At 42.4% G+C, this 27,336-nt stretch overlaps 2 protein-coding genes across 2 annotated transcripts in view; both read left to right on the top strand.

The window, feature by feature from the left end:
- Positions 1 to 134: 134 nt before the first annotated feature.
- IL18RAP (interleukin 18 receptor accessory protein) lies at positions 135 to 18,667 on the top strand. The gene is given in 11 exon segments (XM_060235094.1): positions 135 to 204; positions 706 to 973; positions 3,293 to 3,467; positions 5,560 to 5,734; positions 6,874 to 6,942; positions 7,942 to 8,044; positions 12,864 to 13,021; positions 13,864 to 14,001; positions 16,902 to 17,072; positions 18,310 to 18,630; positions 18,633 to 18,667. Coding segments are annotated over 11 exon segments (1,683 nt in total).
- A 3,711-nt stretch (positions 18,668 to 22,378) lies between these two features.
- Positions 22,379 to 27,336, top strand: part of SLC9A4 (solute carrier family 9 member A4) — a 33,277-nt gene continuing 28,319 nt past the window's right edge. Inside the window, exons 1-2 of the mRNA XM_060235093.1 lie at positions 22,379 to 22,589; positions 25,176 to 25,639. Of these exons, the coding sequence (XP_060091076.1) occupies positions 25,208 to 25,639 (432 nt within the window). The 5' untranslated portion in view covers positions 22,379 to 22,589; positions 25,176 to 25,207. The remainder of the gene's footprint in view (positions 22,590 to 25,175; positions 25,640 to 27,336) is intronic.

Below are 27,336 nucleotides of genomic sequence, written 5' to 3'. Positions count from 1 at the left end.
AACAAGTTACCTAAGATTCACTAAGTGCCACATTTGGTGTTTTCTTAACAGTTGGAGTTTTCCCACACATGAAGTTATTTTCTACCATGAAAGCCAGAAGGATAAATATTGAAGAAAAGCAATATTAGGGAACAATGCTAGCATTTTGCTGGCTTTTTCTGCTGTTAATGAATAGAACAGAGGCCACAGGATTCAGCAGTCCAGGTAAGATACTGTAGTATGCTGCTTAGCACAGTTCAAATGCTTGTTGTCTGGGATGGGATGGTCCTTTCATGGCATTGTAGTATCTGATTTTCCACATGGGTTGATTTTTTAAAAGATTAACCTTGAAAGTTTGAAAAATGGCCCTCTCTGTACTGGGATGTCTTGATGTAAGGCCTGATTTTCACAAGGAAGGTCTTCAAATAATTATCTCCCAGTTGAATGGGTTCCCTTTATATCTTTTCAATGTTAGCAGCATAGACTTTTTTGTTTTCACAACTATTCACATCCTCCAGTCTCTAATTCCATCTTACACTTAGACCTCTGCTCAATGCCAGCATAATATTTCAGCATTATCTGTAGAACAGCCATGGAATAGTTAGAAAGTGATTCCTTCTCAATTGTCTCAGTTCTTTTGCAAGGAACAATTAATAGTCTATTCACGACTACTAACAATGGCCATGTTCTTCTTGAATTGCAGTGATATGTTTGTCTTTTCAGGAGGTCTTCACAAGTGCGCTGTCGTGAGATACCGAGCCATTAGTGACCAGGTGTTTGTCTTACCATGTGATCTGCTTCCTAAGGACAATGTCTCAATCTTTAATAATTGTTGCCCTTATGGTAGTCAGGTAGAGTGGTTCTGGAAATCAAGTGATGGCAAAATCCAAAAGGTTCTCAACCATAGAACAGTAAATCCTACTTATTGCGGAGATGTTCTTTGGTTTAATCCAATAAGGGTTCAGGATTCCGGAACATATATCTGCACGAACAGGTTTGTTACTGGTATAAAAATCCCTTCTGTAATGTTTTAAAAATCCCATCAACTTATTTGCCTCCTTATTATAATCATATTATATATAATCACATATATAATCATATTATATATTATATAATATATAATCTTATAGAATCATATTATCTGCCTCCTTATTATAATTATTATAATACTTTAGGACGCTTACAGCTCAATCCAGACATACGTGGTGGCCGGCTGTGGGGTAACTGTCGTGCCGCTAGTAGACTTCCTGAGGACTTCAGCATGCTGGTGCGTGGGGAGGGGAGAGGCGTAGCTTGCCGTGAGGGAGACGGTTGCCATGGCAACGCCATTGGCATAGGCATGCAAGGGAGGCAGAGGCAACTGGAGGGGAGGGCCAGCCCACCCCCCCATTGGCCAGTCCTGGTGCATGCACCGCGGCTCATGGCAGTCAGGGATGGGGAGAGGCAACTCAGGAGAGGCTGATAGCCATCCCCAACCCGCCCCAAAACAGAGAACGGAGCCAATGATGGGCAGACCATCAAAGGCAAAGGAGAGATGTCCCACCAACATGGGGAGGGAACAGGAGTGAGGCTGGGCATGCGCGCACGAGAAGCCTGGCTTGGTGGCAAGGCGGGGGTGGGGCGGGATTGGCCAGCCCCTTGCATGTGACCGGGAGAGGGGGTGGAAAGCCCACACCTGAGAGGCCGTCAATCCCCACACACCTTCCTGTTGTCAGAGACTCTGCCTATGGCAGACAGACAGGCAGAAGCATGCACAGACAAACAAGAACCGCAAAGTGCAGGAGTTCGCTGCTCTAAACAGTGGCTGGAATGTGTGTCTGAGAGTGGGCAAACTACCATGTCCAAAAGACACTCACCATCACCACCCAGAGCCCCCCCGGTGTTGCCCTGCTGCCCACCCCCGCTATGTGCAAGGAACACCTCCCCTGAGGGCCGCAGAACTCAGAGTGTGAGCCGCTGGGCATGCAGCCACTTCATCAGCCCCACCCTTTGTGCCCTGCGCACAACAGCCCTGTGGAGTTGGGTAGGCCATCAGGCTGGGCAGGCTGAGGGGTGGCAACCCCCTCCCCTGTCCAGCCACGCGGGGGCAGCGTGGCGGCTCATAGCCTGCTCTCCCCTCCAAGATTCCAAGACCCAAGTCTGCCCACCCTCGGGCATTCCCTCGGAAAGGCCACTGACAGAGTGGGGAGGGGGGGTTGCCCAGGGAATGTGCAGCAGATGCCAAGCAGGAGAGACAACAGAGGGTGCAGATCAGACTTTATTTTTCCAGAACAGAGTGCAACAGTTTCCCTGATGTGTGCTGGGCAGTCTTGCAGTGGGCAGGGCTCCATTCAGAGTAGCAGGCAGAAACAGCTGAGTGAGTGGAGGGGGGGTGGAGCAACATACGTGGAAGCCTCTGTGTTGGATTTCCACCTGCAAAATGGCGACAGAGATCAAGAGCACCTGCAGGGGCGGTAGCTGGAGGAGCAGCCTGCGTTTCAGCCAGCCACTCTCTTAAAGGGACAGTCTCTGACCCACCTCCCCACATCAGGCCAGCTACCACACTGTGCCCTGCCAGGGGTTGGAAAAGCGGCAGAGGGCAGACCAAAGGAAGGGCGCAGCAGCAGCACAGGGCGGCACTTGAGCAGAGCAGCGCTCACGTAACTCCCCTCTGCTGTGGCACCGCTGCTCTTCCACTGGCGTATGTTCTACTTCCGCCAACGTAGCGGTAAGTCCACTCCCAAAGCACTTTCGTGTCCCCCGTTAGGATTGTACTCTTATTTATTTAGCTAAAGCTTTTAGGTCCTTTAAGAGCCCCATGGCACAGAGTGGTAAAGCTGCTGTACTGCAGTGGGAGTCCTCTGCTAACGACCTGAGTTCGATTCCAGCGGAAGCTGGTTCAGATAGCCAGCTCGAGGTTGACTCAGCCTTCCAACTTTCCGAGGTTGGTAAAATGAGTACCCTGCTTGCTGGGGGGAAAGTGTAATGACCGGGGAAGGCAATGGCAAACCACCCCATAAAAAGGTCTGCTGTGAAAACGTTGTGAAAGCAGCGTCACCTCAGAGTCGGAAACGACATGCTTGCAAAGGGGACCTTTCCTTTAAGTATCAGTGGAGAAATTAAAGCACGTGTTTAACTTAATTTTGGCGGGTTTGTTCCTTTATTTGTTTGAAATGTATATCCAGCCATTTTGTTACCAAGGGGCTCTCGACTTCGTCTTGATAACTGCTGTACTTCAGCCTAAATGCAACACATTCTAAATTAGGTTTTATTCTTTTTACCCAATATAATTCTACTGGTGACTTCAGCTGAACTTCCTTTCTGTGTCATGCAGGGGAAAACACTTATGTGTCGATATTTTCGTGGATGTTCAAACAAAAGAGATGGCTAATTGTTCAAAAAATTTCAGGAGTAGCTTGCGCTTGATTGTTGAAAATGGAGAGTCTATTGCTTGTCCTGGGAAAAGCTGTTACAGTCATTTTCAAACCTCAGCAGTTAAATGGTACAAGGTGAGCAGCACTGTCTTTGGAGTAGGCAAAAGGAAAACTGGACTTATTTCACTTTTTCCGCCAGCTACAATGAAAAATGCTTGTTTGGGAGAAAACTTATTCTCAAAAGTTTTGAATATATCTCTTTGGCCTTTTATTAGTATCTTTGTGAATCTTTGTGAGTGCACAAATCTTAATAAAATTATTAATTATTGTTCAGGATAGAAATACTTGGGGTCCTAAGTATAAACGTCAGCTATCATAAGAACATAAGAACATAAGAGAAGCCATGTTAGATCAGGCCAATGGCCCATCCAGTCCAACATTCTGTGTCACACAGCGGCCAAATATATATATATATATATATATATATATATATATATATATATATATATATATATATATATACACACACACACACACACTGTGGCTAATAGCCACTGATGGACCTCTGCTCCATATTTTTATCTAACCCCTTCTTGAAGGTGGCTATGCTTGTGGACGCCACCACCTCCTGTGGCAGTGAATTCCACATGTTAATCACCCTTTGGGTGAAAAAGTACTTCCTTTTATCCGTTTTAACCTGTCTGCTCAGCAATTTCATCGAATGCCCACGAGTTCTTGTATTGTGAGAAAGGGAGAAAAGTACTTATTTCTCTACTTTCTCCATCCCATGCATTATCTTGTAAACTTCTATCATGTCACCCCTCAGTCGACGTTTCTCCAAGCTAAAGAGCCCTAAGCGTTTCAACCTTTCTTCATAGGGAAGGTGTTCCAGCCCTTTAATCATTTTAGTTGCCCTTTTCTGAACTTTCTCCAATGCTATAATATCCTTTTTGAGGTGCGGCGACCAGAACTGCACACAGTACTCCAAATGAGACCGCACCATCGATTTATACAGAGGCATTATGATACTGGCTGATTTGTTTTCAATTCCCTTCCTAATAATTCCCAGCATGGCGTTGGCCTTTTTTATTGCAAACGCACACTGTCTTGACATTTTCAGTGAATTATCTACCATGACCCCAAGATCTCTCTCTTGGTCTGTCTCTGCCAGTTCACACCCCATCAACTTGTATTTGTAGCTGGGATTCTTGGCCCCAATGTGCATTACTTTGCACTTGGCCACATTGAACCGCATCTGCCACGTTGACGCCCACTCACCCAGCCTCAACAGATCCCTTTGGAGTTCCTCACAATCCTCTCTGGTTCTCACCACCCTGAACAATTTAGTGTCATCCGCAAATTTGGCCACTTCACTGCTCACTCCCAACTCTAAATCATTTATGAACAAGTTAAAGAGGATGGGACCCAGTACCGAGCCCTGCGGCACCCCACTGCTTACCGTCCTCCACTGCGAAGACTGCCCATTTATACTCACTCTCTGCTTCCTATTACTCAGCCAGTTTTTGATCCACAAGAGGACCTGTCCTTTTACTCCTTTTATCAAACCCCTTTGCTACTCTGGATTGCTCCTTCCATGTCTATAGAGTGTGTAAACCAACTTGTGTGTGCAGGCGTATGCGCACAGTCAAAGAGTTGGCATACATGTTGTATCCGGGGCTTGGTACAATACATGTACAGCCCCATGATGGGGCAAGCAGCCCTTTGGTTGCTTCAAGCCCCCACACATTTGGGAACATAGTTCCCCAGTATCACATACGTTTGCAAGTTAATTTGGGGGAGCTGACTTATATATCATCTAGTTTGGCCCTTAGCACTGATATAAAATGTTGAGTAAGTTGGAGCTGTTTTTGTCATGAATTTTCCTGCCTGCCACCCTTCTCAGTGATGATTTGGTGCCCCTGACTCACAACCTGAATGATATGAATTTGTGAGTCAGGAGCTTGTCATTGTGATGATGCCGATCCTCATGGTGAATGCGATGTTTAACGTGATTCTAAAATGGGGGAGGGAGGAGTATTATGAGGGAAAGAGATGGAAGCAAGAAGAAGAGGAATGTCCTTTCTGAGCTTCTCTTGTTCTGATCCTTTTAGATGAACTATTTTGGAAATTGAGAAATAGAGTAAGAGGAGAGGACTTGTAAGAGAATTAGCTGCTGTCAGTGGCCGGTTGCTGTTTAAATGTGTATATGCATTACTCCCTTTGTTAGAATGGAAAACAATTAAAACTTCAAAAGAACAGACTGGGCTTGAAATTGCGGCATGATAAGATTTTATTACAACCAGCCTATGACCGAGATAGTGGTAATTACACATGTGATTATATGCTTATGGATAAAAATACCTGGTGGAATATGAGAACGATAGTAAAGGTGGTTGTCACATGTAAGTAAATAAGAGTTCTGAGCCATATATGTCATGCTTTATATTCTGGCACTGGACTATATTATATTCGTTTTCTGCCTCATATGATTTCTATTAGACCTTTCACTTCAAACTTTCTCTCTTATTATGTGTGGTTGTTTTAACTGGACATGTTCAGAATGCGTTGTTTTTCTGTTGTACTGCTTCAAATGCTTTTTACATAAATTTATTTGGAGGTAGTTCTGAGGTCAGTAAACTCAGGATATGTTCTAAGAGACTGGCCTATATCCAGCCACTCCCCTAAGCAAATCTTGAACTTTCCTGCAACTGAAATGGTTGTTGCTCCAGTAGAAGAGCTGCTTCAGTTGGACAAAGGCTGTTCACACATTATGGAGTACATGGGCTGAATTTGTGTCCTGTGTAAAGGTCATGCATAAGGTTGCCAGGTCCCCTTGTTGCTCTGGTGGAGTGATTTAGGGGCTGTTCTGACAGTGGGTAGGGAAGTCATGTGACATCTCTAATGCAATGACATCACCTTAAGTTATGTCATCATGCCGGGAACATTGCATGGGAGACACTCTGGTTTGGGGGAAGTCTATGGTAAAATTGGGCTTAAACCGTAGAGTTTTGCCCAAAAACCAGAGTGTGCCCAACATGATGACTTCACTTCCAGGTGAAGTCATTGCATCAAGGACATTGCACGGCAATGTCTCTGTTTAGGGGCAAGGTTTTCCCTGACAGCCAGCTGATCTGTGGCAGGGAGAAGCCCCCAAAACTGGGGGATCCCCCTCTGGGACCTGGCAACCTTAGTGTGCAGTTTCTCCTCAATTTTTATGAGTACAATGTCCGATTCAGATTATGAATCTGTTATGTGTGAAGAAGGGGCTTCATTATTTCCCCTTCCTGTTGCTAATCTTAAACTATTCTGGAAAGAGCGAAATAGTGTATTCATGAGACCACTGCAGGTTGGGAAGATCACATAGGAGGGAAGGTGGAAGCCCCTTTCGGTGAGCAGCCCAGTTGCAATCCAAATTAGTCACTGTGTGGGGACCATTGACTGTTGAGCCAGTGTGATGTAGTGGCTTAGAGTGCTGAAATAACATATTTTATAGTTTTCCTAACATATTTTATAGTTTCACATGCTTCTTCTCATTTTGCAGCAAAAGACTCTGACAACCCCCCAATAGTTCTGGATCCTGCTGGTGAGAAGAATCTTGAAGCAGACCTTGGTAAACTGGCAGATTACATTTTTAACCTTGTTTTGTGGTCTAGGAAGAGGATAACTACTTATTTATTATGGATGGTATCCTACATTAGGCTAGAGAAAGCTCCTCCAGCCCAAGGATTCTTCCTCCAGCTTAAATAACTCTTCTGCCATAGGAGGAGCCACTTAAGTTGGAGGAAACTAGGGTTGCCAAGTCCAATTCAAGAAATATCTGGGGACTTTGGGGGTGGAGCCAGGAGACTTTGGGGGTGGAGCCAGGAGACATTGGGGGCGGAGCCAGGAGCAAGGGTGTGACAAGCATAATTGAACTCCAAGGGAGTTCTGGCCATCACATTTAAAGGGACAGCACACCTTTTAGAATGCCTTCTTTCCATAGAAAATAATGAAGGATAGGGGCACCTTCTTTTAGGGCTCATAGAATTGGACCCCTTGGTCCAATCCTTTTGAAACTTGGGAGGTATTTTGGGGAGAGGCACTAGATGCTATATGGAAAATTTGGCACCTCTACCTCAAAAAACAGCCTTCCCAGAGCCCCTGACACCCGCGGATCAATTCCCCATCATTCCCTATGGGAATCGTTCCTGGAGGTGCATAATGGCTGTGGGGGTGGAGCTTCCCCCGCCGGCCAGCTGGCTGGGGGAGGGGGGAAGCCTGTAAAACCAGGGGATCCCCCGCTGGGACCTGGGGATTGGGAAGCCTAGAGGAAACCTTTAACCTTTAACAAGTAGAGTGGGTACGAATACGGGGTCAATGTGTTTATTGATTTAATGGTAAAGCATATATAAGTTCAGCACTGTGACCAGAAATGTTTTCTTGACCATCTCTGTGCTTTTAAAGCCTCTCCATGGCTCAGTTGTCTCGTTTTACTCTTCTCTGGTTCTGCTTCCTTTTTCTCTAAATAGATACCTTATATGTAATTTAGGAGCTTCCCCTGCTGTTAGTGCATTGTGTGTGTGTGGGAAACATCTTTGTTGATTTTGGTGTGTGTTTCCTGTTTCTCCAGGGCAACCTCTTGAGCTTAAATGCCAAGTAAAATTTGGATTTCATAGTACTGCCTCATCTTTAGTACAATGGTACAGACAAAAGGAACTGGTTTACCAGAAAAGGTATGGGAATAATTTAACTTGAAAACAATCAGATCAACATCTTCATTGTGCTAAGAACTGAAAAAAGAAGAGTCTATTAAAACTGTATTTTTAACATGTGCTGTCGGAATTATGGTGGTGTAAGTGAAGTCTCTTCCCCATTCATTTTCTAGGATATAGGCAGAATATGTATATTTCCAGCTCAGTCCTAGTAGTTCTTTTTCCAGTTAAGAAAACTTATATCTGCAGTTAGAGGGTATTTTCCCCTTAATAAAAAAGCAAGGACATTGCACAGGGAAGCATAAAAAATCCAGCCTCTGGCTGGAGACAGGCAACAGTGAAGACGGTGTGACAGAACCTTTATCCAAGGTGCATACCAAGCAGTTTAAGACCTAAAATAAACATCCCCCCCCATCCCAAACCCTGTCAGGTCTTTTTGACAAGAAGCAGTGGTGGGTCAGAAAAAACAAAACATACGCATTACCATACACATATCACTTTCATTTCTTTTTGCGAAGAAAATCCCATTGTATTGCTCTAGCTTTTAATTACATGGAAAGCTGCAAGGAAACTTCCTTTTTTCCAGAATGATCAGGGAGATATCCCACATTACTTGCATAGCCATTATTCACTCATTCAATTGCTGGACTACTAAATTAATCTCATTATTACATTCAGATTGGTATTACAGATGCTGACCTTTCCATTGTCTTATTTCCGCTTTTGCTTCAGCCTAAACTATACAGGAATTCTACAACTGAAACACCAGACACCTTACATTGCTCTAAAAAGTAATTATATGGGTGACAACACTCCATCTCCATCTGTATGGGTGACAACACTCCATGGACTTAAATTTCACACCTGACAAACTTCTTTTTCAATATATTCTTTATTTTTTATTATTGAGTCTTTTGAGGACTGCCTAGCCTTCTAGTCCTCAATAAGGCCAATGTCTGGACTCAGGGTGCCATCTGACCTTTACTTGACCTATTGTGAGCAGATTATGGGAGGGGCAGTGGCTCAGTGGTACAGCCTTTGCTTTGCATGCAGAAGGTTCCAGGTTTTAGGGAATTCTGTTTGAAATTCTTTTTCTTTATCTCAAACAGAGCGATGGATCACTGGATCAAATAATCATTGAGAGGCATTTAACATGAAAAAGCAAAAACATTTATTTCTACAGGGAAAGGGAACTGGGAGGTGAAACAACAAACACTATAGAAGATCATGTGCTTAATGGAGGCTACTTCCTCCTTCTTCTTGACCTCTCTGCCTGAACAAAGGAAGTCACCTGACTAACTGACCAAACAGACAAAACAGGTTTTCCCATTTCTAGACCTTGATTGACAGCAGTCAGTATCTTCTTCCCAGGTCATGCAGACAATAGGGAATCAGGCACAGTGTTAACCCTATAATGACTGGAACTTTAGAACATTGCAAAGAACATACAAAACAGATACGTATTTCCAACACCTCTTCTCAATGCCTAATGTGCAAGTCGTTATACATTCAATAGTCATTACTCATTATTCACTGTAACATTCACATCAACTAGATTCATCATTTCACGTAAACGTTCAAATCTAGCACAAGGCAATGGCTTAGTAAGTATATCAGCTATCATAGCTTCTGTACAACAATATTCTATCTTAATCAGCCCCTTCTGGTGTAAATCTTTCACTAGCTCACATTTAATACAAATAGATCTACTTGACTGTTCTACTTTCCCCTTTACATATAGCAATACACGCTTAGTTATCTTCAAACATTACAATAGGTACAGGTTCTTTTATCTTGAAGTCTTTCAGCAGATGAAAAATCCATTCAAGTTCACTGCAGGCACTGGCTGCTGACACACACTCAGCTTCTGCTGTAGATTGTGCAACTATAGTCTGTTTTCTGCTAGTCCATTCTACATGTCCATTTCCATAGAAGAACAAGTATCCGCTGGTTGATCTGTAATTGCACAATTCTTCTGCATAGTTGGCATCCATGTATCCAACTAGTCTGGGATTCTCAGAAGGTTCAATGATCAGTCTTAAGTCCATAGTACCTTTTAAGTATCTGGCAAGTTTCTTTACTGCATTCCAATCATGGTGATTAGGCGAACTTACTTTTCTGCTCAATATTCCAACAGCAGCTGTAATATCAGGTCTGGTAGTTTTACTCAGGTACAGGAGTTTTCCTATAGCTTCTCTGTACTCTCCAATGTCTTTGAGTGGTTGACCACCCTGAGCTCTCAGGTATGCAGGTTCAAGAGGTATCTTAGATTCTTTACAGTCTCTCATGCCAAGAGATTCGATAAAATCCATAATCTTTCGTCTTTGGCACAGTTGAAAGGTTCCATCCTCGAGTCTCTCAATCTGTATTCCTAGATAGTGTTTAATATCTCCAGGTCTTTTTACTTCAACCTCTTTGTTCAGCTTTTCAACAATGTCTTTAATGTCCTCTTTGTTCTTGCAGCTCACAACCAAATCATCAATGTAAACCAGAATGTATTGATATTCTCCATCTTTAAGTCTAGTGTACATGCAGGGTTCAGCTTTCTCTTGCTCAAATCTTTGTTGGTGTAATAGTCCAGTTATTTTGTCATACCAGCTTTTTGCGGCTTGTTTCAAACCATACAGTCCTTTGTTGAGTTTGAAAACACAGTTCTCTTTGCCAGGGACTTGAAAACCTTCAGGTATTTCCATATAGATTTCCTCTGACAGCTCACCGTTAAGAAATGCTGTCTTAATGTCTAGGTGCTCTACGAGCATATTTCTAGATGATGCCACACTCAGTAGTGTTTTAAGTGTAGCACTATTGATAACTGGTGCAAAAGTCTCAGAATAATAAGTTCCAAATTCTTGTGCATATCCTTTGGCTACTAGCCTTGTTTTGTACAAGTTATAGTTCCATCATCTTTGCACTTTATTTTGTAGACCCATTTTCATCCAACAGGCTTTCTTCCTGCAGGTAGCATTGTAAGAGTCCATACATCTTTTTCATAAATGGATAGTATCTCTTGTTCCATTGCTTGAATCCATTTCTCCTTTTCTTCATTAGGTAAATCACACACTTGTTTCCAGCTCTTGGGTTCCTCTTTAGGTTTCACAGTCTCTATAGATCTCACAGTGTCACAGTATCCATATTTCTGTGGTGGCTGCCCTTTTGTGCTCCTTTCTGATTGTCTTAAAATGAGTGGAGGTTCTGTCGCTTCTTGAGGTGCGGTCTCAATTTCCCCTTCTGGTTCAGTAGAGTCTTCAGAAGGTAGACCTGCCTGTTCACTAGTGGTCACTACAGGTAACCAACTATACCAGGGTTTCCCAAACTTTCCCCTCCCGTGGCCCGGTTATTTATATACTCCTCCTTCGTGGCCCACTAAAATTCGGGGGCGGATCCAGGAGACTTTAGCGGTGGAGCCAGGAAATGACGTACAAACATGCTTAAAACTCTTGCAATATTTTGTTTAGGAAAGGTAGGAGAATAGTGGGATTTTGCAATGCAGTGTTAAAAATAAAACATAAAGAAAAAGCACAAGGATCACACAGCAAAAAAACTAAAAATATAAAATGCTCTCAGCCTGGGAAAACATGAAATGACAGGAAGGAAGGAGAGAGAGGGGGGAAAGAATGACACATAGAGAGAGAAGGAAGGAAGGAAGGAAGGAAAGAAAGAAAGAAAGAAAGAAAGAAAGAAAGAAAGAAAGAAAGAAAGAAAGAGAAAGAAAGAAAGAAAGAAAGAAGGAGAGAGAGAGACAGGGGGAAAGAAAGAGAGAGAGAGAGAGAGAAAGCCAGAAAGACAGAAAGAAAGGAGAGAGAGAGACAGGGGGAAAGAATGACACAGAAAGAAAGAAAGAAAGAAAGAAAGAAAGAAAGAAAGAAAGAAAGAAAGAAAGAAAGAAAGAAAGAAAGAAAGAAAGAAAGAAAGAAAGAAAGAAAGGAGAGAGAGGGGGGGAAAGAATGACAGACAGAGAGAGAAAGACAGCCAGAAAGAAAGAAATACAGCCAGAAAGAAGGAAGGAAGGAAGGAAGGAAGGAAGGAAGGAAGGAAGGAAGGAAGGAAGGAAGGAAGGAAGGAAGGAAGGAAGGAGAGAGACAGGGAAACAGAGAGAGAGAGAGAGAGAGAGAGAGTCAGAAAGACAGAAAGAGAGAAAAGAGAGAGAGAGACAGGGGAAAGAATGACAGAGAGAGAGAGAGAAAGCCAGAAAGAAAGAAAGAAAGACAGGAGAAAAGACCGACTGACAGAAAGAGGGGTGTGTGTAATCAGGATACCCAAGGTAGCAAACATTTTTTAAAAAAGCATTATTTGACCAATTAAAATATATCTAAAATCATATATATTTTAAAAAAACACAAAAACAAACAAACAATGCAGGCATACAACCTTCAGGGTTTTTTTTTTTTATAGGAACAGCACCTAAACCCTATCTATCTTCAAAATACCTAAAGTCCCTAATAGACTCCTGGCCTGCCCACTTACCTTTCTCTCACTAAAACTGAACAAAGCTCAAAACTGTCAGTTAGCCAGCAGTTAAGCTGACAAATTCCTTCCCCCCCCTCCCCTTTTCAACATTCTATTCTACTTTCTGAATGTGATTGACTGAGGCTCTTGGAAGGTGAAACTGTCCATCACTGTGGGTTCACCTTGATGTGGATTGGGGCTGCCATATTCTTCCCTGTGCAATTGCCCTGGTTCAAAATGCTCCTGCCCTGCTCACATAATAGAATTCAAAGCAGTTGAGATGAATTATTTTTGAATAAGGAAAAGTGCAAGGAGGATGAGTCAATTCCCACTTTTCCTGTCAACTGTCAGAGTGGCCCTGTTCCTTGTCAACCCTGCTTTTTATTCTACGTAGGTTTTTTCCAAATGAACTTGGAGATGAAACCTTTATTGACACTTTCAGGCTGGAGGAAGTGACTGAAAAGGATTTATGCACAGTCTTTGTCTGCCTGGCTAAAAACTCTGTTGGGGAATCGGTGGGGCAATTCAGACTGAAGAGGAGAAAGAAAAGAGGTATCACTGGCAAATAATCATCCATACTGTTCGTCACATTTGGGATGACACTGCTCATCTGGTAGCCTTCAAGACAGAGTTGCAAGGTCTATGCTAGAAAACACCTGGAGACTTTGGGGGTGGATCCAGGAGAGGGTGGGGTTTGAGGAGGGGAAGGGAGGGGCCTCAGCTGGGTAGAATGCCATAGAGTGATAGAGTCCACCCTTCAAAGCAGCCATTTTCTCCAGGGGAGCTGATCTCTGCCAGCTGGAGATCAGTTGTAAAAGCAGGAGATCTCCAGACCTTACATGGAGGCTGGCAACCCTACTTCAAGAAAATTCAGTTCTCTAATTATCAAAGATCTTCAGAGGGAAGAAAGAAGATGTCATTCTCCTCCCTGCTACAACTTAAATCATAACACAATGTTTAGAGTGTTGGATTGGGAGCTGGGAGGCTCAGATTTGAATCCTTGCTCTGTCATGGTAATTCACTAGATGACTTTGGGCCTGTCACACTTTCAGTTTATCCTACCTTACAGGGTTGTTGTTGGTAGGATAGTACTCTATGCAGGACTGCCCTTGAAAAGTGTTTGGAAACTTCAGTTGCTACAAAAAGCTACAGCCTGGACATTGACTAGTGTAGCTTATGATAGTTTTCATTCATTCTTGGCCCATCTGCACTGGCTCACAATCTGTTTTTAGGCCCTGGTGGCCTTCGTATGGGCAGAAAGGCAGGTACATGTTCTGGAAATTGTTCAATACATGTTTTAAATTGGTATCTCCTAACTCCACGTTTTAGTTTCTTATAGCTCCTGCATTCTTTTAGAGCTGCTGCATTTTTTAAGTGCTATTTTTTTTCTTTAGTCCCTTTCCTGCTCACTTTGTGTTGTGCCATTGCTACTCTGTTCGGAATATTTTTGGGAAGTGTACTTGCTTACCAACACTGGATTGAAATAGTGCTGCTGTATCGAAATTACCTGGCCAAAGATGAAACCGTGGGTGGTAAGAACTTCAGAACTATAACATTTTATGTTTTGTGACATTTTGGCAGTTGTCTTGATTATTTTAAGAGTAGTCTTTTTACCCGTGAGCCAAAAAAAAAATGCTACAATAAAATCTGCTTAAGAAAGTTGTGCCATCCCACTTTTCTAAGGAAAAGCTCATTCAAAAAGAACATGAACTGGAGAGGGAAAGGGTACTAAACCCTCCAGTTTCTTTCCCAAACCATGCGGCTTCAGTTGTAAGGGGGGTGGGGTGGGTACATTTAGAATTCTTCAGATGGGAATAGGCAATAAAAGTAAAGCACTTACTGAAACTGTTCCTGAAACTACTTTTCCAAACAGACATTGGCATTTCAGTACATGTATGTGCATATTATATATAGTTTGGCCTTTGATAGATTCCTGTTAACATGGCTGTGTAATGTCTTCCATTTACCTTCCAATGTGGCATTTGTAAATTTGGTTTAACCAGATTAAGTTGATGGTGGTCCCATTCAGGCACAAGAAAGACCCCATTTCTTTATCAGTACATCCAGAATTAGATGTTTCAATCCCGGTAGCTGCAATAATTTTCAGGGACATTTTACAGCCCACACTTTCTCTCTTTTCCCTCCTTGAAAGCTCCTTGCTTCCTTCTCTCTTTTCCAGCCACCAGCCAACCAACCACCATCTCCTTTTCCTTTGTTCTTCTTTCTATCCTTTACTTCTCCCGGCAGCCTCTTCCAGGAAAAACTCTGTGCAGTGCTGTTGGGGCAAAGCATACCAAAAGCAGGGAACACAGTCGGTACAGCACAAAACCAGCAAAGAAAAAGACCGTGACAAAAATAGCAATCTTCCTAAAGCAATACAAAATTTATAAAGCGGAATAGATTTTGACACATTATGCATATTCTTGTTTGGGTGGAAGAGATGGTGACAGCAGAAGAGGTACATCTCTCTTGCTCTAAAGTAGCAATTAAGCTGTTGTTTTATGCCTCTTGTATTATAGTGGCCTCTACTGGTGATATGAAGAAATATGATAATTCCAGATGGGTAGTCACATTGGTCTGTAGTAGCAAAATAAAGCAGGAGTCTGGTGGCACCTTCAAGACTAGATAAGAGCCAGTTTGGTGTAGTGTGCGGACTCTTATCTGGGAGAACCAGGTTTGATTCCCCACTCCTCCACTTGCAACTGCTGGAATGGCCTTGGGTCAGCCATAGCTCTGGCAGAGGTTGTCCTTGAAAGGGCAGCTTCTGTTAGATCTCTCTCAGCCCCACCCACCTCACAGGGTGTCTGTTGTGAGGGAGGAAGATAAAGGAGACTGTGAGCCACTCTGAGACTCTGAAATTCGGAGTGGAGGGTGGGGTATAAATCCAATATCATCATCATCATCATCAATTTTGCTAGTTTTAAAAGTTCCACTGGACTCTTGTTTCATTTTGAAGATCTATTAGTTTGCGATAGATTTTGAAAAACCTATTTTGAGAGCTACTATACATGTCTGTGGGGAAGGCAATGACAAACCACCCCGTAAAAAGTCTGCCGTGAAAACATTGTGAAAGCAACGTCACCCCAGAGTCGAAAACGACTGGTGCTTGCACAGGGGACTACCTTTACCTTTATACATGTCTGAGAGGTGATGTTTCATTGTAGTGCTTTGCTTGTGAACAATGAAGATATTTTCTGTCTGTGTGTCATGGACTGGGCATTTGACTAGGACTGGGGAGACCTGGATGAAAATCCCTGCTCAGCTGTCTCACTGGGCAGTCTTGGGAAGTGGCTGTTTCTCAGCCTAATCTGTGTGTCTGGGCAACCAGCCAACCAACCAACCAACAGTACATATCCTGAGTATTTAAAAAACCACTATTAATTCTGTCACTTTTCTATGTGTTATCCCAGTGTCAACCCTCCCTGACTAGAAATGGAATAGGGTGGCTGAGAGAGAGAGTGATACAGTAAAGTCACTGTGGGCCACAGAGACTAGGAAATACATAACTCAGGTTCAACCTTTTTTGTTTCGTTGTTAGGCTGAGGAAGAAGTCTGACATAGCAAGTGTTCAACCTTTTCCTCATGTTGTGTTTCCAGTCTAAATCTCTCCCCCTCCCCCCTTACTCACTCTCTCCCTCTCTCTTTCCTGAAGCTGCATTTTCCCTGCCATGTTCGTCCATACTTGTGGGAGCTTCAGGGATTTCACAGTTACCGTTTTTGCACACAGCTTACCTCACTGTCACAATCCTGTTCCCTCCGCAGCGTCTGTTGGATTTCCCACCATCTGCGCTGGAGTTACAGGAAATGCCACGGCTTTTGCATAGCAAACGTAAACTGGGTTTTAGCGGTTTATGTTTGCTATGCAAAAGCTGCGGCACTTCCTGTAACTTCGGCGCCGATGGTGGGAAATCCGACCAGACGCTGCGGAGGGAACAGGATTGTGACTGCGAGGTAAGCTGTGTGCGAAAACGGTCAGTATCTTGTTTTATCTTGAACTCATGAAGGTGCTATATACTACTATCAATATTGTCTATTCTGACTAATGGCAGCTCTCCAGCATATCAGAGTTCTTTCTCACTACCTGCTACTTGATCATTTTAACTGTAGTTGCCAGGGATTGAATTTGGGGATCTTCTGAATGCAAAGAAGATTCTCTGCTATTGACCTACAGCTGTTAATAAGGTCATTGCTGAAGGGGGATTTGTAATAGAAACATCTCATTGGGGGTAGGGTAATGTCCTTTCATATCTCTTTTCATGCCCCTTTAGTATGTCTGCTAGTGCTTGTGTATTTTGAGAGGGGAGAATTAAAGCAAGGCGACTTCATCTTCTGCCACTGCAGTCCCCCCACCATCTCAGAACATCTTTCCTTTTCTTCACAGGACATATGCTCTTTCATTATGCCATTTATATTTTTATGATTTTTATTCTAGACGACAAAGAATATGATGCATTTGTATCCTATGCAAAACCAGACTTTCTTGCACCAGATCCGCTGTTGCTGAGTGAGGAACAGTTTGCCTTGGAAGTTCTTCCTCAGATTTTAGAAAACAAATATGGGTATAAGCTGTGTTTCATTGAACGGGACATCCTTCCAGGAGGAGGTAACACCTTATATAGCTAAATAAAAGCTGCATTCTTTTAAAAATCTTTTAATTTAGAAATTTTAATTTTAGAAATCCCACTGGTGAGATTGGCTAATATTAAGAAAATGGATTCCAGGCCTTATCACTTTCTGCCTCAAAAATACTGGTATTTGCCAGCAGTTTAGTACTGTATGGTTTGTCCTTGGCCAGCAATCACTTAGTATTAAAGATAAGGTAGTAGTTTTATCACTTTTACCTGAGATGCTTGAAAAAGGTGTGTTTTCACCCATCTCCTCACATTGTAAGGCACACTGCAGCAACATTGTGCTCAAAGCAAATCCCTGAAAGCTAGGTTATGTAGCTGGCCAGAGAATAGCTGGTTCTGAAGATGGGATGACTGAGCTTCCTTTCTTCAGCAATGTCTCTGTCCCTCCTGACCCCCTTCAACTACTCCATGGGAGGAGAGGCACAATTTCTTCTTGACTTCTGGAAGCAGCACCAGAGCTGCCAGGGGAAAGAGCGCTGTGTTTTGAATGCAACCTTCTTTTAAAAATAAACATTCCTGGAGCTGGATTACGAAGGAGGGAAGAAAGCAGTGGTGATGAATGCAGGCTCTGGGTTGGATCCTTCTCAAGCCCTGAAGGCAGTGTTTGGTTCTAGAGGGAGAGAGGACAGGATGAGCTTGGGAAATCAAGCCCAGCACTGTGCCTTGCAGTGCCAGTAAGAATGATCTTGAAAACAGATGGGACAGTGGGAAGTGGACAACCATAGGAAACGTGGGTGAGGTTAGGGAAAGGACTGGAACCAAAATGATTCTCATTTGGTGAGTCTTTAGCTAGGATTCATACATAAAAACCAGTACCTGCCTTTTGTCATTTGAGTACATCCTGCTTTTGAGGTGTGAGTATGTACCTAAAGAGACAGTATGATGGAGTTTCATACTTCATCCCGATCCCTCCCCCCAGCCAATGTCACCTAAGTTTTCATGACGGCTTTGTAGACTCAGTTCTCTCACACAAGCCTAAACACAAACTGTTTCCTTCAGATACAGAACATTCTATGTGAATGGAGTAGCCATACTAATTTCTCATGATCCTGCTGTTCACCATCCATGGCCAAAGAACTCAGATGGAAGAAGCCATTTTTATATAATATTTGTGCAATCCACCTTGAGACTCAATGAAAAAGGAGGACAATAAGTAAAAGAAGTAAACAAATAATAGAATATATCAGTGATTGTAATTTCTTTTCCCAGTATACACTGATGACGTCGTGAATGCTATCAAAAGAAGCAGACGGACAGTTGTGATCTTAAGTCCAAGCTATGTCAGTGGACCAGCCATGTTTGAGCTTGAAGCAGCAGTCAAAACTGCTCTGGAATTCCCAACAATAAAGGTCATTCTAGTTCAATTCAAGCCTTGCCAGGAGCCAGAGTCATTACCTTGCAAAGTGAAGAAAGCTCTCAGGATCTTGCCCAGGATTACCTGGGAAATGTCTACCTCTCTTGCTGGTAATAAGCAATTCTGGAAAAGACTACGCTATCACATGCCAGTGAAACACATTAAAGGAACTGAGGATAAGAGCCTTTATACTTTCCTCCCACTAGTTACTAAGCCTGATAGCAGGGAACTGCCACATTAAGAAGTGCAGACCTATTTAGAAAAAAAAAAGAACTTCCCTAAACTGAGGACTCTCCAGGAAGAGGGATAACAGTGGAGCATATGCTTTGCATGTAGGTTCAGTCCCTGGCTTCTTGGGCATGTTGGGTGACAAAGCTGGAAAGGATCTCTGATTAAGACAATGGACAGCAGTTGGTAATGACAGTATTGGACCAGGTGGACTGGTGGTCATAGTCAATAAATAGCAGCTTCTTATGTTCATATAACTTTCTTAAAATCTGGCAATCTCTTGCTTATTTATCAAAGATTTCAGGTTTTCATGGCTGGTAACATCATTAGGGTTTGTAGAATCTTTCGGGATCAAATGCCGTGTTCTTTTCCCAGTATACACTGATGACGTCGTGAATGCTATCAAAAGAAGCAGACGGACAGTTGTGATCTTAAGTCCAAGCTATGTCTTGCTTATTTATTAATAATTTACCTCAAAAGGAATGTGATATTTTAAAAAGGCATTGCTTGGTGATACTGAAGGAGATGAATAGAATGGTGCTATGGCATGTCCTTGCATGTTATTATTATTAACTTTATCTGGCTAATATACACCTGATAGAGTAAATAGAAAAGGGCAGTCTTGTGTAGTGGTTAGAGTGTTGGCTTAGGATCTGGGAAACCCATGTTCGAGTTCCTATCTGCCATGGAAGCTTTCTGGGTGACCTTAGGCCAGTCATACACATACCTAGTCCTACCTCACAGGGTTGTGGTGAGGATAAAATTGAAGAGAACTATGTAATATATTTTGGGGTCTCCAGTGGGAGAATGGTTGGGTATAAATTATGTAAAAGAAATAAAATGAAAGATTAAAAACAAACTCTTCAGTTGTACACCATTCTTCAAGGTTGTGATTGTGGATGCTGGTTTGCGACCTCTGAGTACTGGTCTCTGTTGCTGCTGTACACACACACACACACACACCCATACACACACACACACAAGCAACAGGCTTCTGGGTGTTCTGGTGCTCTGTTGAGAGTGATGGATACATAGGCTCTTCTCCTGTGTAAGACAGTTAAGCCTGAGGCGGGTGAAGTTTACCACACCTTCAGGTGTGGGAATTGATAAAGCAACCTGCGCAAGGAAATAGTGACTGGGCTGGTGATTTCAAGACCCCAGGGACTCCAGGTATGATGTTCCCCTATCCCCAAAGGATCCTACAAACTTCCATCATGCAAACAATGTGATTATGTTCCTGAAAAGAGAATGGTAAATGAAACAGCTCTATAAGAGAAACTGATAACACTGAGTCTAGTAGGGATGAAATTATTAAAGGTTTTCTAGTCCTTTGCTCCATCAGAAACCTGAAGGGAGACTGGAACCAAGAAATCAGAAGGAGATTGAAACTGGGAAGGGCAGTTGTGAAGGTGCTAGAAAAAATTTAGGGTTTCACTGGTGACAAAGATCAAGATAATTCAAGCAGGGCTGGATCTGGAGGAGGGGCCAGAGGGGGTTGCTTGCCCTGCGTGCCAACGGAGGGGGGGGGGTGCCAAACTGGGTATGGAGTCCGTTGTATTCTATGGGACCATAAGATAGAATGACCCATAAAGGGGCATCATTTAATTTTGCCCCCCCCTCAAAAACATGTAGATCTGGTCCTGAATTCAAGCCATAGTATTCCCCATTACTATGTATGGGTGTGAAGACTGGACAAAGATAAAGAAAGTTGATTTATTTGAAATTAGAGGATAGTTTTATGGATACTGCGGCTTCCCTTAAAAGAAAGGGCTCTAGATCAAATCATGCTTGAAGTTAACATGATTGTGACCAGCACAGCAACTCTGGTTGTCACCTACAGCTCCAAGCTCAGACCAGTTCAGCACATCATCAGTTATCTATGTCCTGAAAAAGGATATTTCTCTTTGCAGGTCTTGGGATGTGTGTGTTTTGTTGGAAGTGAAGATGCTGTCCTCTGTCTCAGCCTCTAGATGTTATAGTATCAGGCTAGATAGCCACACTGACCCTTCCTTCCTATGCATCTGCTCTTTTGTTACTATTCCTTTGAAGTGTAGATTGTTTTCTCAGGGAACTTCCTTCTGCACTCACTCTCTCACACAATGCCCTTCTCTCTGCACACACCAGGAGGGACAACATGCCGTCTGCTCTTGGCACCATAAGACAGATGGCCCTCTTGCTATTTGCTTCCATCCTTAGCTAATAAGTTAGTAACCTACCCTGTTGTCACTACTCTTTCCTGTCTAAAGTGTACTTCTCAAAGAAAGAGAGGGGTATTTTTCCTTTTAAACTTTCAATGTGGTTCTGTGTAGCTCTGTAAACTGTGTTATCTGATTAAATGATGCTTCTGCATTTGTAGCTTTATTTAAGCACTCTGCTAACTAGTGAGAACTGGCCTAACTATACCAGTTAATCAAAACGTGGTTTTTTTTCTTGATGAAGGCAGTCCACCTAACCTAAAGCATGTTCTTAACAACAATGGGGCACCTCATACAGACAATCCACACCCTACAATAAGCCAAGATAACACCTTTGTGCCCATGCGTTACTATTCAGGACTGGCAATACAATCAACAGTGCCTTCCATCATGCAAAAAAATGAATGGGATAGCAGTACTGAAAAACTGGCAGGGAAACATGTCATTCTCCAAGAATACCCTGTTACTGCTCCAAAAGTTCCCATTTTTCAACAGACGACCCTCAAAAAGAGACTCCAGTGTGAAATCGCTAAACTGGGTTTCATTAAGAGGTCCTGAGGACTGAGTTGGAACTTGGAATTCTTGTATCACTATTGTAGTTCTATCTAGCAAACCCAGGGACTCTCAGCCCCATTACACAGGTTAATTTGTGGATAGTGTATTTATTTTTGGTTCAGTTTTAATTATAAAAACCAGGGGTGGCCAATGGTAGCTCTCCAGATGTTTTTTGCCTACAGCTCCCATCAACCCCAGCCATTGGACATGCTTATGCTTTGTCTTTGCACTTCTTGAATTCTATGTCCCCTTGATCTTGCTGCTTGTTTCTTCTCCCCCACATCTCGTCCATGACATGCAAGCACAGTGAGGATCAATTCATAGCATCTAAAGAAGGGAGCTCCAGCCTTGACATCTTAATCTGGAATATGATTTTGTTAGTCTTTATAAGGTACCAGTTTATCTCCTAATTAGCAAATTAAAACTTGGCTGTAACACTCATTGGCAGCCACTAGATGTCTCTGCCATATTTGACATTTACATATGTATGAGTAAGCTAGAAAGTCACAAATGACCACTCAGGTAAATTAGGAGCAAAGAAGCACAGGAGAAAGTCGCTTGATAGCCTTGTGAACTGGGTCAGTCTTTTGCATAAAAGAAGAAAGTGTTGAGCATGAACCCATGTTTTTTACTTCAAAACGGAGTGAGAGACTGGTTGGAAGCCATGTAGAAGTTTGCCAAGTACTAGGTTTCTTTTTCAGATTAAGTTGAGTTCTCATCTCAGTATGATATGGAAGAAAGTGAGCATTGGACTGCCAAAGCAGATACTCCCATCAGTTTCCTGCAAGATCAGTAAGAACCCAGGACTAAGACAGACATTTGATAGCGGGAAAATCACGTTCTAAATGTGTACGTACAGCATGTACTTCATACAAAAGCTGAAGCAGTTATTTTTTTAAGCATGGGAATTCCAATACTTGTGTGTCTGAATGTTCTCTGCTGGATGCTGTTCCCCTCAACCAAGGAGGGTTCTTTTGCTGCAGCGTCTTCAGATCTGCTGCGTGGTAATTCTACTGCTTCTTATGGGCCTGACGTGTTGGATGGCACTGAATCAGGACGAGATGAGAAATTTCATATCTTCACAGTTGACTATGAATATGTGCAAATCCCTTATGAAGTCACCCTTTGGATACTGCTGGCTTCCCTTGCCAAAATAGGTGAGTAAAATATCTGATGCTCTTCATTGATTTCCATGCAGGGGCAGTTAATTAAAATGCAAAGAGTACAATTTTCCTTATATAAAAACATATCTGTAAAACATTTTGAAACACCGAATATTAAAATCTGGGGCTAAGGCAACTAAATGTAGTATCATTTTGAATAGCTGTATTACTAGCAGTACTTTGACATACTACTTATGTACCACATGGTATCTGGCTGCGGTCAGATTTGTGGCTATATACCAGACTAAAAAATAAAAATAACATGGAGATTTGTGGTGTGCTAAATGTAAAATGTTTGTTCGGTCTTTTAGTAGCAATTATTGCTTGCCATCTTTAGTTTACATGTACAGTCATTACACACAAGCACAGAAGTCTTGAGAAGCCATATATTTGCAACACAGCATACCCTCAACTACCCAGGGAAAACTAATTTGCTTATGCTGATGGTACAGGTCACTAGTTGTTTTTAATTCTGTACCTAGATTTTTTTTTCTTATGAGAAGTTGCAGGACATAAGACTAAATGGTGGGATTCAAAAATGTGTTGGGAAAACTGGGGGTGGGTGGGAAGAGAGAGAAACAAGCAGTTCCTAAGTTACTAAAATGGGAAATTCTTAAGTTATACTTGTCTGCAAATCATTTCTCCCAACCTAGAAATTCCCTTTGGTGTCAAGTATATAAATGTGTTTAGTTAGGGAGGAAAAGAACTCTGCACTTCTGTGTAGTGTTCGTGGTCTCAGGGAGCGTTCTTGATTTAGGCCCTCCTGAAGGTCTTTGGTTTATTTGAGAGATTATGAGGTTTAAGACTCCCTGGATCTTATGACCCCTCAGCCTTTGTGGTAAGTTACTTCTTTTTCTATTTGGAAAGGTTCTAGACTCTGGAGCTCTGATATCTGAGGTTCAAAAGCCACATGGGGCTCTCTGGCCTGCTGCCTCTGACTCTTCTGAGCACCATTCCCCAATGTGACAGCAGTCCCTGTTCCAGAAAAGTGTGGCTAATGCCCCAGCAAGGCTTGTGGTTGGCAGGAGGTTCCCTAAAGTTTTTCACTCTGACAGCTTTGTGCTCTGTGTCTTTTTGGTATTCTCTTTGGTATGCTGACTCCCTGATAAACAAAGTAATTGCATTAACAACTCATTATGTGCTGGTTCAAAGGCAGTGCAAGAGAACGTGCCCAAATGTGATTTCATTGCTAGTCTCTCCGACATATCACTGCAGTCACCCATGTTCTGTGGTCTTAACATTCTCTTTCTGTCAACTGTCTGAATCTATCCTGAGGCTATAATTCTTCTAATGGTTATAAACGTTCCTGTTCTGAAGATGCACAGGTAGGGCAATAATATATTCAGGATTTTTTTTTTCTGGACTAGAAAAGTTAAGCACTTTTCAGTCTCATTGATTTCAGAGTGTTAAGCAAATGGCAAACGTTCCTGTTCTGAAGATGCACAGGTAGGGCAATAATATATTCAGGATTTTTTTTTTCTGGACTAGAAAAGTTAAGCACTTTTCAGTCTCATTGATTTCAGAGTGTTAAGCAAATGGCTTAAGTTTGGTATTAGTTCTCATAATTCTGAGTTTCTAATGTATTTTGGTTGCTAAGATGCATCAGCAACAGGTGAACAGTGTTGTCAAAACTTTTCTCAGTTTCTACCAGTATATGTGCTGGCCCTCCAGGGTTTTTATTTAATACCCCATTTTTCTTAACCGAGTGAACCCGAAGTAGGCTTACATCATTCTTTCCACCTCCTTACAGATGTGTTCTGAACCTTGTTGGTCTCCTGTGAATGTATTGTAAAGATTGGGTTCCAGTGATAAATAAGCCTCCAAACTGAAGAAAGACAGATGAAACATCTTGATATCTAGAACAGATGTCTTTGGAAGGGCTTCTTTTAGTTCCATGAACTAAATATCGGACTATTGTCACTCTTTTGTGATTGGAAAGACTGCTTTTGAATTGTCTTCTGTTTATGTTTTTTTGCTACATGCTTTCTATTTGAAGTTCTGTGTGCAAGTTTTGTCAGTACACCACTGACCTCTACATTACACTGTCTTGTTGTTTAAAATTTATGGTGTCTCTTAGTGTTTTTTTTTATTTATATAGCTGTACGCTAAGATCCTATAGTTTCGCTATAGGCCTTCCATTACGGCAGAGGCCACCTGTAAGCAGTGCTAGTAGGAGGGAGAAAAATAAAATTAAAAGGCTTTATTGCTACATCACTTCCAGGGAAAACCAAGAAGTGATGTACGAGTAGCTCTAGAAATTGTTGGAAACTCTGTGATTTTACTACAGTTTCTGGCAGTTCGTAGAGCTATTTTATATCACTTCTGGGTTTTCCCTGGGAGTGTTAGTGACACAGCGCCCCCCCCCCCCCCCACAACAGCCCTATTATTAGATGTCTGGCAACCCTATAGGTCACCCAGTGTGTTTTCATGGCTGAATGGGGATTCAAAACAGGACCACCCCTATCCTAGTCTCACACAACCATTACACTATGCATTTCTTGCTAATGTCTGATATCAAGAACATTCACTGATGAAGGAGTATTTCTAAAATGATGTTGATTTTTTTGCTTTTTATTCAAGGTTTTCATCTGTACCATCGACTGCCCCACCTCATGCCAGAGAGCTGCATCCTTATTGTGATAGGAGTCTTGGTTGGTGGGATTATTTTTGGCACTCAACACAGGTCCCCACCAGTCATGAATACAAACATTTACTTCCTTTACCTGCTTCCACCTATTATCCTAGAGGGAGGGTATTTTATGCCTACCCGTCCTTTTTTTGAAAATTTTGGATCCATTCTTTGGTGGTCTGCTCTGGGCTCCCTCATAAATGCCTTCGGGATTGGATTCTCAATTTATGCAATTTGCCAGATTGCAGCTTTTGGCCTCCAAGATGTGAATTTACTTGACAGCCTGCTGTTTGGCAGCATGATCTCGGCTGTGGACCCTGCGTCAGTCTTGGCTGTTTTTGAGGAGATGTCTGTTAACGAACAGCTTTATATGATGATTTTTGGGGAATCTTTGTTAAATGACGGAATAACTGTGGTAAGTACAGTTGTGTCCTGCTGCATTTTTCAGCACTACATTTACAAACATTTTGCAGCACTAGGAATCAGCAAGAGACACAGCACTTTCAGTAGTAGCCAGTTGTTGCTGTTCTTTGAAAGGACGTAGGAGCTAGGTCCAGAGAAGAAGCAAGATAAGCACTTTGTTGACTGGACAGATTTGAATCTTCCTAACAATCTTTGTACATAAATGGTGTATCCTTAAGCAAATAAGTTTCCAAAATGTTCTTGCTGTTTGTACTAAACATTTACAGTGTTGTCCTGAGCAGAGTTATACCCTTCTAAGTCCATTGAAATCCATAGGATTAGAAGGGTCTAACTCTTTTTAGACCATTCCCCGGGCCTTGCAAATCTAGTAGAAACTTGACTTCCCCTGAAGTTGCCTGCTGTCTCTGAGATTCAGAGGGCTCTGGATACAGAAGTTCTCCTCAGTCACTATAGCTAGTAGCCATTGATAGACTTATCCTCTATGAATCTATCTAATCATCTTTTAAAACTGATTATTCCTGAGGCCATCACTACATCCTCTGGCAGCAATTTCCAAATTTTAATCACTGTTGGTGTAAAATAATATTTCTTTTGTCTATCCTGAACCTACTGCCCATCAGTTTCATTGGATGCCCTCGTGTTCTATTATTTTGGGAAAGAGAAAATTTATCTTTCTCAACTCTCTTTACCCCATGCATAATTTTATAAAACTCTATAATGTGCCTCTTTTCTAAACGGAAGGGTCCCAGACTCTTCAGCCTTTCCTCATAGGGAAGGTGCTCCAACCCCCTAATCAGTTTTGTTGCACTCCTCTGTACTTTTTCCAGCTCTGCAATGTCATTTTTGAGATATGGTGACTTATATTTTACACAGGATTCCATTTGAGTCTGCACCATAGATCTGTACAGGGTCATTACAATATGAGCTGTTTTATTCTTAATTCCTTTCCTCTTTTTGCTGCTTGTGGCATGGGCATATGCCCCACACTTCCCACAGTGAGCACAGAAACAAAAAAGTTAATGAGCTTCTCTGCTATCTCCCTGTCTTCCTTTAGCAATCCTTTTATTCCTTTGCATATTGTCTTGTATTCCCTGCTATCTGAGGACCATTTGAATCACAAAATTTAGGTGAAAGTTTCCATAGTTGAGTGACATTGCTAAACAGATTTGTATTTTTTCAGATTAGAAAAGCATTGTTGTGAGAGATCAAATAATCTAAAATGTTTAAGGTTATTTTCTAAAATCAGAGTGGCAAGGACAGCAGTGACCTTGTGGTTCTAACAGTATGCTCCAGGTCCGCACAGTATTTTGTTCCTGGGTCCACCTTGTCAAGCAGACCTGGCCTGAGTAGAACTCAGGTATGCTGGGCCCAATTCAGATCTACATCAACTAGGAAGAGGAGGCTCAAGACCTTCCCCTACCACTGTTGTACTGACCTAAAGATCCCTGCTGACTTGCCACTTGCCCCACTGAGAAAACTTACACGTAACCCATAGATATACATGAAAACCCCAACAAGGCAAGCAGCACCTGCACCCCATAATTGTTTCCAGTCAGCGAAATGATTTGAGGGTTTAAACCCCTTCAGCCTTCAGGTTGCACTGACAGGCTCCCATGCACCTGCTGCCATTCCCCACCAGAGGCTAGGGTGGGACCTGACAACCCTACCTGGGAATCAGGTTTTGCCCAC

The sequence above is a fragment of the Heteronotia binoei genome, chromosome 3, assembly GCF_032191835.1.
Source record: "Heteronotia binoei isolate CCM8104 ecotype False Entrance Well chromosome 3, APGP_CSIRO_Hbin_v1, whole genome shotgun sequence".
NCBI classification, from domain to species: domain Eukaryota; kingdom Metazoa; phylum Chordata; class Lepidosauria; order Squamata; family Gekkonidae; genus Heteronotia; species Heteronotia binoei.
Note: the sequence above shows the minus strand (reverse complement) of the source record. Positions and strands in the feature narration are given on the sequence as shown.